General features: G+C 39.9%; 1 protein-coding gene across 4 annotated transcripts; it reads right to left on the bottom strand.

Moving 5' to 3' along the window:
* Window positions 1-232: 232 nt before the first annotated feature.
* On the bottom strand, window positions 233-14,542 carry LOC119022097 (putative helicase mov-10-B.1). Of its 4 annotated transcripts, none has more exons than XM_037102633.1 (22): window positions 13,762-14,354; window positions 10,912-11,063; window positions 10,108-10,201; window positions 9,846-9,993; window positions 8,699-8,945; window positions 8,502-8,600; window positions 6,874-7,051; window positions 6,171-6,310; window positions 5,870-6,043; window positions 5,272-5,387; window positions 4,633-4,817; window positions 4,368-4,462; window positions 4,153-4,250; window positions 3,966-4,064; window positions 3,707-3,812; window positions 3,507-3,615; window positions 1,888-2,079; window positions 1,697-1,753; window positions 1,468-1,593; window positions 1,302-1,390; window positions 1,068-1,180; window positions 233-956 (listed from the first exon to the last, which is right to left on the bottom strand). In XM_037102633.1, the coding sequence occupies exons 2-22, from the start codon at window positions 10,947-10,949 to the stop codon at window positions 943-945; spliced, it is 2,517 nt and encodes an 838-aa protein (XP_036958528.1). In that variant the 5' UTR covers window positions 10,950-11,063; window positions 13,762-14,354; the 3' UTR covers window positions 233-942. The 4 variants fall into 4 exon arrangements, with proteins under 4 accessions (XP_036958528.1, XP_036958527.1, XP_036958526.1 ...); XM_037102632.1 differs by having other exon boundaries at window positions 233-959; window positions 5,272-5,384; window positions 13,762-14,340; XM_037102631.1 differs by having other exon boundaries at window positions 233-959; window positions 13,762-14,316.
* Between the last annotated feature and the right edge of the window lie 267 nt (window positions 14,543-14,809).

Genomic DNA, 14,809 nt, shown 5'->3' with positions numbered 1-14,809 from the left:
TCTCCATACAGCTGGATCCACATATGTGAGAACGAGTTGGTGTCTTAAGCTAAAATTTCTAGCCTTTTTATCTTAAGTGAAATGAGATTAGGATCTTGTTAGTATTAAAACTTACTCCCATAATATTTAATATATATTTTACATTTTTTTTTAATTTAAGAAAATGCCAAAATAAATCATAGACAAAACTATATAAACAAATGTAAAAACACAAATGCAGATACAAAATGAATTAGATGATAGCAAAAGTAAGCTTTAATGAAGCTGCTGGTGCAAATACAAAAAATATGAAATCCAAGTCCAAAAAGCAAAGGCTAAGCAAAGGGTAATCCAAAAAGCAGTCAAAACTTAAGCTGGGCTCACGCCACAGGCCACACCTAACCAACTGTGAAACCGGTTTGCAACATGCACATTATGGGAATCTTCACAGATGTTCCTCCCTCTAATCCCAAACCTGCACACACTACACGACTTGAAACTAATGGCACATTAGCTGTGTTGACTTCATACATGAACATGCATCCTTTGGTTTAATAAAGCAACTAATTATCATGAAACTGCATTATAATAATAAAGAACTGTGACAATTGAGCAAAGTTAATATAAATTACTTGAAGTCTGAATATTCAAGTCTCCAAATCATTTTTGGTCCACAGAGGCAATGGAAGACAAAGTACTCTAAACATTAATCCGCTCCCTTTTCCCTTGTGGTCTTTGGTCAAGTTCATATTGATAAAGTTAAAAAGACAATAATCTGACATTAACATCATATTAGAACATTTTGTTTTCGTCTCATGAATACCTGCTGTGAACATTTAAAGTGTGCATTATCCTCTTGTCCTAATGTTACAGTACATATGTAAACAAAAAAAAAAGGTTTTTGTTTGTTTGTTTGTTTTTTAAAGCATCTCGTGGGCATTCCCTCACAGGTCACTCCTCCACTCAGGGTCCATGATCTGCTAAATAGATAGCAAGGTGTGGAATTTAAGCAAAAACCAAACTAAAGTATAATTTTAAAAAGTTGCTTATTTTGAGGGGATTTATGAAAATAAAGATATGTTTGTCACCTTTAGCCTCAATGCTTTTGTAGAGGGCAGAGAGTCTCATCACCATGTCCTCGTCGTCTTCTACTGGAGTAAAACCAGTGTAGCCTCCTTCATCTTTACAGTACTGGATGAACCTGCAGATGAGCAGGAGGGAGAGAAAAACAACAAAGTCAACAGGGACTCTCTTTAATACAATTTAAATGTTAATATGTGTATGCTGACAGCAGAGATCAGAAGAGTCCACGTTATACGTACTGGGCCCAGGTCTCATCGGTGTTCAGCACTCTGGGGTTTCCCACCACAATCAGCAGGGCTTTAGCCCGAGTCACTGCCACGTTGAATCTCTGGACAAGAAAAGAGTGTGTCAAAATAATGTTTGGTGTGTACACACACAGTGTACATACATGTATTTGTGCTGTACCTTCTCATTCTTGACGAAGCCGAGGCTGAACTGTTTATCTATCTCTGTGTAGTCGGGGCTGCTCCGAACTGTAGACACCATGATCACCCTCCTCTCCTGACCCTGGAACTCCTCCACAGATCCAACCTGATGCACGCACATACAGATGCACGCACACACACACGTAAATACACTTCATAGACAGCTTCTGTTGTGTGTCTTACATTACTTGTGCCAAATATTTAGTTACCTTAAGGTCTTTATGGTTTTTCCCAACGTTATCAAGAGCCTGACAGATTTTCTGCACCTGTGTGACACCCAGAAAAAAACACTTTAAACCTAAATGTACTTAAATGTTTCCCCTTCGACAGGTGTTCAGTTGTACTAAAGTCATCGGCAAAACTATTACCTGTTGTAATGTTGAACTGAATTCATTCTGACCTGTTTCCTGTAGGGGGCAATGATGCCTATGTCACTGGGTGAGACAGCAGGCTGCCCTTTCTTGGCATGTTTCTGCAGCAGTTTCACCACATACTCCATGAGCACCTCCACCTCCGTTACGTTGAAGAACGAAGGGCTGCTGGCCTCACGCTCATCAACACCTTTCACACCATGGAAGATCACTGGAAAGCCCTGAAAGAATTTATTATTTTAATATGAATACTGTAAAAAGAAACGACTGACAGACCTTTTTTGAAGTGGAATCAACTTTGAGCAAGGCTTAAAAAAAACAAGTATAAAGAGTAATGCATGGGTCTTGATCAGCATGTATGGACACACAGAGTATCAGTTATGAGATTGTCTTCTTGTAAATAAAATGAGAGTTGTTTTGTGTGTTGAACCACAGGCAAGCCAGTGAGGACATATAAATCAGTCCTACCATTCTGTGTTTTTCCCAATGAATACACCATTACATGTTTTAAATCCAGAAAATATTCATTTTGTATTCTTGTTCTATCATAGAGCACACCTTAACACTGGGCCGACAGTATCAGTAAAAAAAACTCCTCTCTCCACTCTTTGTGTTGTGTCTGGTGTCTTGTGTTTTGTCACTTGTTTGTGTCTCTTGGTTTTCTCCTCTGTGCTTTTCCCTTTATGTTCTCCCCTCTATCTCTTCCTTTTCCTCCTTGCATGTTTATCTCCCTCTGTCTGACAGTATTGTTTCCTTCATGCTTTCTCCTGTGTCTTTCCCTCATTATCTCACCTGTCCTCCTCCCTGCTCTTACCCCACCTGTTCCTCGTTCACTTATTAGTGTGTCTGTGTATTTAAACCTTGGTTTCCCATGTACCCTTTGTCAGTTTGTTGTTGGCATTTGTGTGATGTCTCCTCTGAGTTCCTTGTGTTTTGTCTTGTAGTGACTGAGATCTGAACTCAAATGTCTACCACTCAGTTTAGAGGGCCCAGCTGTTCTCCTCTAAGCAATTGGGAAGCACCCTGCAGTACCAGCTAAGCCTTGTACTGTATCATGTGTATGATGAGGTCAACAGGGAAAACCTATGTTTGAGTTAAAGCTGTAATCGCCCCTGTTAGACTAAACAAATGACTAAGTGATGCCAGTTGCCACCCAGAGCCCAAGGGAGGGCAGGGCCTGGGTGTGACACCTGTGGCTTTCAAAAAAAAAAAAACATACTGAAATGGGCATTTCACAGGTATAATTTGAATACAAAAGCTAATAGTGTAAAGCCTGTATTGATCATGGTAAAAGAAGAACGGTCCAGGGGTAACATCTTTGCATTGCATTTTTTTAGTAAGGCTAAAGATATATTTGCTTTGAATGGGTATGAATGTTCTCAGAAAATAATAGAGGCAGAGTGACAGCTATCAGAGAGAGATTGAAAGAAACTAGTTTTGTAAAAAGTGTAATTTGTAGTTGAGAGCATACTGAGTATTTGAGAGTTGTCCCCCCCAAAAATGTTTTAATAAAAGATTTACATACTGCTTTTAATTTGACATTATTTCAATACTTTAATTATTTAATATTATTACATGCACTGACTTCGAAATGATTAGTCTGCACATCCTCTGTTTATTTCGCGTGTGCTGAAAGAAGAATCATTACCTGCTTCGGAAGGGCTGCCCAACTGCAGAGGGAGTTTTCCCTCGCACAAGCCTTCAGCTCTCCATCATAGAAGAGCTTGCTGGGAATATTCAGGATGGCAGGGTGAGACCTGAAAGAGCCGAACACAAATGGAAATAGATGAGAAGATGTGGAAAGTCAGTCCCATCCTTTCTCATCTCAAACCACCTCCACTACCGCACCTGTAATTGTTCAGCAGTTTGGTGACAAAGTGATTGTTGAACACGCCCTTTTCGTTCCTCGAGTACAGAGGGAAATCCTTCATCAAGCGCTCCAAGAGGGACACTCCTGCACACAATAGAGCCTTTTAAGTCCAGACACTCCAGATATACACGGACAAAATTGGAGGGTATGATTTCAAGCTACTAACAAAAGTGGCATTTATCCAAACTTCAGTGTTATAAGCAGGAAAAAACATATGTTGAGTGTGTCTGTAGTTACCCATGCCATATTTTTTAGCAAGAGAAGATCTAACAATGGGTCCGAGTTGCTTGGGGTCTCCAGCTAGAACCACCTGACCAGATTTTGCACAGAGCAGCCCTTTGGACCACAGATAACACAAATCAACCAACAAATAAAGCAAGTACAAAACAATCACAGGAAACACACCGCTGGTTGTTTTCTTTACCTGCCAGTGGGATTAAACATTCTGTCTCCAAGGCGTTTCCCGCCTCATCCACAAAGATGTGAGTGAAATGACCCTCTGGGATACCACTTGTGACCAACCTGCAGAGATCAAATTATCAAATGGCAGAGAATATAAACACAGGATTTGAATACTGTAGTGTACTGTTTTATACTGTCATGAAGGTGAGTGACTGTAGTGCCAGAGTCATTCACTACCTTCCAGCTGTATACAGGGTGGTGACTATGATCCTGTGATCCATCAGCTCAGCTTTAGTGGGCAAGTGCCACCCTCCATCCAGGTTAGAGCATGCCTGTGAAAGTACCACAACGTTCATGAACACAAAACTTTACATCCAGTGGAAGTGCAGCAGTTATGCAGCAAGAGAGCAAGTGAATATGTGTGGATATTCTCTGGATGAGTGTGAATAAGAAATGGTTCACTTGATGTGATGTGATTGATTTCAAATGTAACAGCGCTGACCTTCAGAATGTCAGGGACATGTTTTGACTCCAGTCCTCGGGCAAACAAGCGGTACGGTTTGAACATCAGAATCTGCTCGCAGAGCTGATCAGCAGCGCTGTTGGTGGGAGCGCAGGCCAGGATATGGCAGGAGGCCTGGTTCATTACTATCTGCTTGATGGCCTCCGCCAACGTCACAGTTTTGCCTGAACAGACAAAGAACTGTTAAAATAAAGTAAAATGCATTTAATTTCTGGCTTTGTCATCGGTTGGTAGGATAACAGGTCAAACATACATTGCTTGAACAGTGAGGACTATGTGGCTGTTTACACAACCACTTTTTGTGCCAAAAACAATAAAATTTTTGTCGCATTTTGGTGGTTTGTTTGCATGAAAACGCAAACTTTCATAAGCTGGTTCGATAGTCCAGGAAACTGGCAGACATGATTCCTGTGAAAACAGTCACAACGCGGCCCCGCTTCTGTGTTACGTTTTCAGCAGTGCTTAATTTGTAAATTGCAGGAAAACTCTTCAAAACAGGCAGAGTTATCAAATTATATACTGTGAGACATACTGACATGGATCAAAATGGAAAAAAATATTTGGGATTGTTTTTGCCATATTGCTGAGCCCCAGACAATGTAAGGGCACTTGCTTTACCTGTTCCAGGTGGGCCAAACACAAGGTAGGGGGCAGGTCTGGATGAGCCAGCTACAATGTGCTGTATAGCCTGATACTGCTCTGGGTTGCTCTCCAGGTTCGAGTCAAACAGCCCACTGAAAGGAGGACAGAGGATGACATGTATGATGGTAGAGCTGAGTCACAGAAAGAGAGAGACATTATGTTTACATGCACAGCAAAGCACAGGTAACACAAGATTAACATGGTTTATCTTGTAACTAGTCTAGCAGTAGAACACTCTTTCATATGCCTTCATTAATACAATTAATCTTTTAGTTTTAACTGGACAGAAATCAGATGAGCAGTAAGTATTTTGTTTTCACTACTGAAGTAGTGTTTTCTCCCTCTGTCTTTGTAGGTGTAGGTATAAATGAGAAAACCCCCCCTGAACTGAGATTGTGCTGGTTCCATCTTTCTCCTGGAATTTAATTCAGGAAAATATCATTAAGGCTGAAATAATAATGCAAGCAGCGACTGTATTTGCCTTTAAACAAATAGATAGACACAGTGTACATACAGTACATTCTTTTCCACGTGTCTCAAAACTTTTGGCCACAGCTGTACTAGTATTTCTAACCTGAGTCGTGGAAGCTCAGTTTGCTGAGAGGGGAAGGCATGAGGAGGGAACAGCACCTTTTGCAGTTTTTTTTCAACTGCCAGCTCAGCAGCTCTGTGCTGAAGACGTAAAGTCAGGTCACTGATGGTGAATTCAACACTGAACTTCATGCCATCCTCAAAGCGGTCCAGCAATCTACAAACAAATGCAAGGAAAAAATGTGTGAATCTCATATACTTACAATCATTGATAAAATTGGTAAAAAATAAATCAATGTTTTTTCTGTCTTCATGACCGCATTACTGTAATGTGTCGATCTTACTTTTGGTGGAAGCAGAGTAGGACACTGTTGAGTTGCACACTGTGGACGTGGCCCCTGTATTTTGTTTTTTCTCCTAAAGGACACACCAACAACTTATCACCTGGTAGCACAGACGGGCGATTCTCAGCAACACCAGGCACCTGGCAAGTGAACAAGAATGAAGAAAGGCATAAATCATTATTAATAAAGTCAATATTGCAGGTGACTATGTTGTTAATTCAAATAACTACTATCTTCTTTTTCCTTCATGCTATAAACACTTTCTCACCGTACTGTACCACAACCTGCAGTCAGAAAAATACAATGGCTATTATACCAGCTGTGTGAAAAATGATGCATTTTCAAGGGATCATTGTGATATTCTACAATAATTGTTTAAACTTAATCATTTGTCTGGTTTTTGTCTTAATTGTTATGCACATCTGGAACTATGTAAAGGAGACCAGAGGCACTTGTCAGAATATCAGAATGTCAGTTAAATTAAAGCAACACAATTGTCACTGATGTTCTTTGCAGTGTGATAATGTGTTTCAATGAAATGCTCTCATTTTTTAGATGTATTCCTCCAGACAAGGCACTTCAAGTGTTATTTAGATGGGTAGCTTATGCAAGTAATCTTCAAAAAAAAAAAAACCTTAAAGAATGAATGAATAGATGAAGAGATGAGTGATTTTTGTGGGTGAATGAGTGAGCACATGTTAACCTCTAGAACAAGCAGATTCTTGTTGGACTGGTCTCTGGTCATGGTGGCCTCTTCTCTGTCATCGTTGGGGATGTTATATTTCTTGATGTCCTCCTTCATCTTCTGCTCCTCCAGATACAGCAGCAGATGAAACTTCTCGGAGTAGTTCTCCCAGCTCAAAGGTGCTTGCAGCACCTGACTGAACAAATGAATAGAACAACATTTTATGCAATGTATACATTGTAGAACAGAGGCTGTGTTTTTTTTTTTATATCATGAAGGTATGGTTTTGGCCTTTGTCCACAGTAAGTCCTTTCTCTAAGAAATACGTAGGTTACGCTCTACTTGCTATCTACCACAGCAAAGTGGAGATTGTTGTGATGGAAGCTGGCAGTACAAAGTGTGGGAGTTTGACACACGGCACTGTGGTTTACATCTTGAGCTTTGTCTTCCAAAAGCAAACAAAATCTCTGCAGTTAAATTAAATGTCAAAAATCACACTGTATCTTGGGATTCAAGTCACTGTGGACTATTACTGTATTAAACCAAAAGCACAATCTTTCCAGTGTCAAAATGTAACCATAAACCATCATATTGAGGTACAAGTGGATATTGCATTGCAAGATCAGATATTTTGGCAACAAACAAAATACATTGCTAATTAACTTATATTACAATATACAATATTTTTGAGACTTTTGTTAAATGGTTACATGGTATTTTTTTAACCTGAACCCTATGAGCCCATGTTTTTGTACTGTACTTTTTATATGTTGGAATCACTGTACATATTATCACTCGCTTATTTTGTGTTTTGCAAGAGTAACTGTTACTGAGCCAGCTTCTTGTCTGCATAGAGAAATCACACACCCACTACTATAGCGAGGCCACGTCCTCCCTGTGCAGCTGCTTCATAACCAGATAAGAGAAACCTTGACTATGTCCTACTTTGAAAGAGGAAGACAATATTAGCAGATGCATGTGCTGAGAAAAATAAAGTTGTGCAAGAGTTAACCACCATGACCTTTCTGTAACCACCCTAAGGAAATAAAAGATAGGAGAACAGGGAGTGCGGCAGAACAGTTTGGAGCGTGAGACAGTGCGCACACTCTGTTCTCCTTGCAAGTAAAACTAATCGCCTGATTGTCATTTTTTTCTCTGTCTAGTCTTTGTTTTACGAATGTTTTAGGTGTTTCAACCTGACATTATACTGTATGCAAATAAACACCTACATGACTGGAACAAAATAATAAATAGTTTGGTACGAAGTATCACGAACAATTTGTTGTAGAAAGCCTTTCACAAAGTGTCTCAAGTTTGGTTTCCGTCTGTACTAAGAGCTGTCCACTTGTGGTTGCATCACTCAGAACACATGTTGATACCAGGTCTGAACAGCCACTAAGTGATGAATGTCTGACAAATAGAGATAGCAATTTTTTGATTTGGTCCAATGCTGAGCTACCTGATGGGCTCCAATATAATCCAGGCAACTGCACACTGTCAAAGTATGTCTACCTGAAGAGCTTGTTTTTGCCAATGACGGGCTCAGTGCAAAGCACCCAGACTGAATTTTCAGAAACAGTTCTTTTTAAAGCCAAAGTCAACTCTCATTAATCATGTTTAATTGGATGAAATTGGAGTAAATTTACCTTTTTCTTCTGAAGGCAGCAGATGTCCTCTGGTACATATATTTTGGTATCGGATAATGATTTAGTCTGACCCCGTTTTGTTGGTCCGTGCTCGACAGCCTGGAGAGACAAAATGGAAAAGTTTGGATACATCACTAGGACACACAGGGCATTTTATAATCGCTCATATTTTCAATGTGTTGAGTGAATGGTGATACCTTTTAGGTCGCTGTCCCTCTACAATCTCGTAATCGACTTCAGGGGTCCGTGCAGTGAAGGAAGGAGGTTTGAAGGGTGAAGTAGGGCCCAGCTTCTGTCCTAAGGTGGTCCTACACCGAAACTTAATCGAACGCACAATATAGAAGGCAGTGGTGGGGTGATGCAGTTTGAATTCAAAGGCCACTTCAGCTTCATAACATCCAACCTGACTGCAGTGGAAGTGAACCTCGATTGTATAGCTGTTGCCTGAGAAATAGAACAAAAGCAGGTGTCATTGTAGCATTAATAATTGTTTATTGTGTCCATAAATTCTTTCTCAGCTGGGAAAACATGGCATCCTGCTATTTTAAATATTCATATTCACGAAAAAGTTCCAGTTCACTTGTGATTTAGTTTATTAACGACAACATTTCGATACTTCGCAAGTGAAGTGGACAGTGTGCGGGAGACTTTTTCCTGATTTTGTAGGCCTTCTAAATTACATGTTAGAAAGCCCAGTGCCTGAGGATCAGGGAGATGGATAAACCCCGGATATACAGTATTTTTTTTTTATTTCTTCAAAGACATTTCCGCTCAAATTCTTGTACTCTTTTCAACTGGCACAGTGTAACTAGAGTGGCATATATCTGTTTTACGAACTGCTCATCTTTTGTTTCCTGTCAGCACTGCAACATTGCCTTCCCATCATCAACCTCAGCAATAACACTGCTTTTGTGACATCAATTGATATTAATGCATTGTACTTTTTATTTGATTAATTCAACTCTTTATTTGTTTTCCCATTTAATCAGCCATTTTATGCATTAATCTTTTTTTTTTTATTCATTGACGCATTTCTGTATTATTTTCCCTCTGCATTTCCTCCCCATTCATTTCCACAAGCGTGCTTATTTCTGAATGTGACTGGTTAGCTGACATCGATGTTAGCATCTACAACTAAGCAGCCTTTCAATCATAATATTTGACTTTCACTATTGTTATCTGTTCTAAGTGTCATTACCAAGGAGGAGTAAAAATGGTGGTTTTGGTACAGCTGCTTTTATTTGGATGAGACTCTGTTTTGACTAACAGATGATTACTTCTGGGAAGGGGCAATCATTTCTCTGCTATTGGTAATGTCAATAACATACACTATTTTTACATTACCTGGCTGCAGAAGGAGGGGCTTGTCCTTGGTCACATTGAGCTCATCTTTAAGAGTGATGCACTCAGAACTGTGCAGCTGGAAGCACTCAGTGAAAAACACAGGTTCCCTTCCGTTGTTTTTCACTCTCAAACTTACCACTTCTATCTTCTAAAGATAAAGAAAAAAAAAACATAGCCTCACATTGGTACAACAACCAAAATTGAGTTTATCTGACTCAGCAGATGATGATTGGGACACGTTGCAGTTTCATAATGTCAGTACCTCAGATTTATTCACAAACAAGGAAAGTGTCCCGTTGTTAAACCCCTGGTCACAGTCGATGCAGACACCATTCTTGTCAGAGATGAGCTGCTGCCTGTAGGAGCAAAAAGCACACAGGGTATGATCAATCACAGAATCAATTGTCATATATTCTCTTTCATGGATATTCTTATGTTATACTTACGCAGAAATGAGAACGTGGGCTGTGTTTAACACAATGCCAGTGACGCAAGTTAATGACAGTAAAGCGGGCGATTAGACTTTGTGGTCTGCTTGTATCCTAGCAACCAGCAGGTTATGCTTACAATGTTACCCACACTATTTCCTGCTCTCGTCTGCTTTTTCAGCATGAATGAATTAAGCTGGTCGTTGTGGTGATCCTGGAGTTCAAAGAGGACCCTTTGTTGATTGTGACTCTTAAATTGACTTGAAGTTATTGTCTCATCCACGTTCCAGCATTGACAAAAACAGTAAAAGCTGTTCTAACAGAGACTCTTTCATCTGTTTGCTTAAAAAAACTCATAAATTAAAACTCTTATCTCTCCTGTTTCCTCCAGAGACAGAGTTTCCTAATTTATGTCACAGCGTAAAGATGACGGCTCCTCACTGAAACACAAATTCTTTCACCTAATGGTCTCTACAACGAAGGTCAGACTGACCTGCGAGCTGACCTACACACACAGAGGAGATGAAACATTTAAACGTAGTATAAAGTTCATATATAAAATATTAAAAGTAAAAATGGGCCAGCAGTTCAAAGAAAAGGATCTTGGGAGCAATCAAATCGAAAGAGAACTCTGTTACCTCTCTTCCTTCAGTTTTTTCTTGAGAAGACTGCTCATTATCTCTCGGTCTGGAAGTTCCCTCGTTGCTCTGGGGCTGGCAGCTCTCCTCTGGGAAGGCCTTGGTCAACGAATAATGTGTGAATGCCACTGGTCCAAACAAGGAACGTTGTCCTGTGCAAAGGATCACTTCAAATCAATTTTGACTTCAGGTGAAAAAAAAATCCACTATCAAGTAGCTCAATGTTTGCTGTTATGATATTTTTATTGGCAGTATTGGAATAAATAGTATCCTCAACAGTTTTTTTTTGCATTTAAATATTAAAACATGTAAATACCGGTAAGTGAAACAGCATGCTTTGTCTTAAAGGAGACATATACTAAATTTCACATTCATACTGTCTGACAGTCTCTGTTTTGGCTCCCGTCCTTTAAGCCATCCCTCCCTCCCCCCTCCTGAATACACTTTGTCTGAGCCACCACTGCTGACACCAACAGAGCAGCTGTGGTAAATAATTTCCTACAGGCCAAACACGCCACAGCGCATTCATTATGCAAATGTGTGACTCCACATCAAAGTGTGACGTCAACCAAGTCACGGCATTAAACACGAGACCCTTTTCGTTTGAGGATGTGGTGATGACTAACTTTTCTTAGATTTATACTGAACTTACTGTCTATAAAGAAACACTCACAGTTGGAGTCATAAATCGGGTATGAAACAGCTGGTCTTCAGGTCAAAAGTCGTTTATTCACAAACACCACAAGTTACCCCAGGGGAGACTGAAACACACTCTCTGATCGTTCAGGTGGCTTTCCACGCCCCTGGACCTCTTTCATTATGATCAACCCGGTCTAGCCACTATTATTTTCAGAACTTCAAACACACCAGTGTCTTGACCATTCTTGGTTATGTTTTTAAAAAGTCCACAGACATCATACCCTGGCCCCTGCCTTCCTTAGGCCCGGGGTGACCTGTGGTAACACCTGTCACTCATTTGTTTCAACGCTGTGATAAAAGCTTACATTAAACATTGGCCTTCCCTTTACATCCCCACCAGACCTAAGCTTAATGGTAGGGTGACACAGTTCTACCTATCTGGCTTGTTATGGACAGCAGGGGATATTCCAGTATCTATTAATAGCTGTCAGAGGCATATGGACGAGTGGTTATGTCTCAGTGGCCACTACAAGGTGTGTTTCTTAAGCAGAGAGAGAAGCTTTTGTTGGTGTGGAATTTGGCTTTTTTAATTTTCAAAATCTTTTTTACAATCACAAGAACACACATAAAACACTGGAGGAAGAAAAAAAAAAGCAACACAGAAATTGGGGCTTATGGTAAAACCACAATGTGTTGTTGGATTAAAGACCCTGAAACCCTTGGCTTCAAAACTTTAACACAACATTATGTAACTTTTTGTTTAATCTTAAATAACAGCTTCAAAAACAGTGTTGGTACAGTATCCTGTAACAGGCGAATGGTGTCTCTATCACAGTCACTCCGCAGCCCACATCACTTACTTCTGCACTAACTTCAGTGAGAGGGGAAGATCACAGCCCAACATACATGTTTTCAACACAGAACATTGTTATGACGTAATGAGTTTTGTTTTGCATCTGAAAAATTGTTACAGACCTGAGATCTGTATTCACGACAGTGTTATTGCACTCAGAGAAACTACTGTGGTGGACGAAGAATCGCACAATGCAAAGTGACATAACACCCCAACAGGCTTCAGACCACACCCAAACCATCCGCCAGTCATTACTACTGTACGGAAGTGTAATCTGCGATGAAATGTAACTGTGTACATTTACTCAAGTAATGTGCTTAAGTACAATTGTGAAGTCCTTGTACTTTCGATTTTCATTTAATTCGTAGTTATACTCCGCTAGTTTGCCATCAAATATTATACATTTAACATTCATTTGACAAGTTATTTTTTAAAAGTAATTAATTGTACTGACAATCGCATTTTAAAAAAGAGGAAACACAGATTCCACTTACTGGAAGAAACAGTACATTTATTATCAGATTCTTTCTTCCTTCACGTTTTCCAAAGTAAAATTTGAACACGATATATTTATTTTTACTGAAGGGTACAACACTTTAAGTGCTGTATTGTTGGCAAATTAGCTTGTTTCAGTTTCTTGAAGACGTTTTACCTTTTATCCAGGAGGCTTCTTCAGTTCTAACTAACTGGAGGGGGAGCTGGCAGACTTTTAAAACCGTGTCCATAACTTACAGCAATTACCTTATAAAGCTACATGTTACTAATAACAATAAAATAAAAATATACTGATTAATCAATCAACAGGCAATTTTGTGTTTAGAAATTCTGTTAATAAAAAAAAAAAAACACATTTATTTCAGCGCTGTTTTTACGCAGCTTGGAGGCCTTCGTGTGCGGTTTAGTCCGAGGCGCATTTCCCTCCGGAGACATTAAATTAAATCGTACCGCACAGAAATGTTGTGTCCTTTCTTTAACGACCATATTTTCTATCGGGAGAAACTGTAAAATAAATTGTATATTGTTTGTAGGTTTCATCCACGATGGCTTTAAACAAAGTGAGAAAACCAGTAAGCGGATTAAAACTGGTATCAGCTGTAAGGCCTTGATGTTGTGATGCAATCCTTAATCATCACATCCTTTTGCTGGATAAAAAAATAACGAGGAAGCGCTGAACTGCGTCTTCTCGTCTTGTCACTTTCTTGAAATGTGTCAGAGGACGGTAATACTGAAGCGTCAACAGTAGTTTCGATTTCTAGAATAAACAAGTTTTTTTGTTTTTTTTTATCACTCGCGATTTTTTTTTCCTCAAAACTATCAGACACTGGGATCCATTTCCTACATGAAAAAGAAGATCTCACCTCTTGAAGTCGTCGTTTTATTTCTCTTGATCCGACTTGAGGTCGATGTGTGATGGATGCTTGATTCGTATCTCTTCAACAATATAATAAATGTCCAGTCCAATCTGGCAGGTCTGTGATATAGATAACTTCCTACCAACCAGGATCAAACACAGATGTGATCGAAGTTACTCATAGAAAGACTTGTGGATGGTTCACGGCTGGAGGATCATATCAGCATCTGACGGGAAAACCCCAAATTTCCCCTCGGTACAGTTAGTCGACGTCGTTCCGCGTCTGTCACGATAAAAGGCTGCACCACCGATGCGTGTGTGGTGTGTATGTGTGGTGTGTATGTGTGCCACATTCCTGTGTGTGTGTGTGTGTGTGTGTGCGCGCGCGCGCGCGCTCACAGGCAGCGCACCTAAAGTGGAGAAGCCCCTGGATGCGGTACGCAGATCGGGGAGCGGCTCAGTGTGGGCGAAGTTAACTGGTTGACTCCGCCCACCTGTCCCACAGTGAACCGCTGATGAAGAATGTGTGTCTCTGAGAGAGAAGAAGCAATACAGTTGGCAAAATGGAGGTAAGCAAGGTCTTTTTTTTTGTTTTAACGTGCTACTTTGCAATATTTGTGACAGACATTGAGGCCCGCCCCCATATTCTCACTGCAGTCCGGGGTATGTGCCCTCCAAGAGAGGACGATAGGAAGAGACAGAGTTCACAAGAAAAAGAAACTTAACTTTAACCGGTTGAGTTTTCTCTTCACGTCTGTGAATCATTCTACAGACACAAACTCAACTGTTGATGCATTCGCAGTTTTTGTTTTGGTAATTAAACTTTCAACTTTGGATAAGTGTTAATTATTTTTATTTTATATATTTAAATTTAAACCTCAGCTCATTTGTGTTTAGATACACTGTGTACTCAGAACTACCTTTCACTAGATAGGGCATCTGTTTGTACCTGCATTGTGGCTCATAGGCCTAAACCCTCATGCAACTGATAAGACCACATTTGATGCAAAAAATGTTCCATGTCAAAAACTTCCATAAATGTACTGTATATTAAG

This window comes from Acanthopagrus latus, chromosome 7, assembly GCF_904848185.1.
Source record: "Acanthopagrus latus isolate v.2019 chromosome 7, fAcaLat1.1, whole genome shotgun sequence".
NCBI classification, from domain to species: Eukaryota; Metazoa; Chordata; class Actinopteri; order Spariformes; family Sparidae; genus Acanthopagrus; species Acanthopagrus latus.
The sequence above is the reverse complement of the archived record's forward strand: the minus strand, read 5'-3'. Positions and strand labels throughout refer to the sequence as shown.

Bases quoted from the DNA above. Each gene is read 5' to 3' on its own strand.
- LOC119022097 (XM_037102631.1), bottom strand. From the start codon at position 10,949: ATGAGCAGTCTTCTCAAGAAAAAACTGAAGGAAGAGAG. The intron at 5,388-5,869 runs GTTAGAAATACT...TCCTCCTTTCAG, and splicing joins ACTGAGCTTCCACGACTCAG to TGGGCTGTTTGACTCGAACC. The intron at 3,616-3,706 runs GTGCGGTAGTGG...CGGCTCTTTCAG, and splicing joins AAACTGCTGAACAATTACAG to GTCTCACCCTGCCATCCTGA.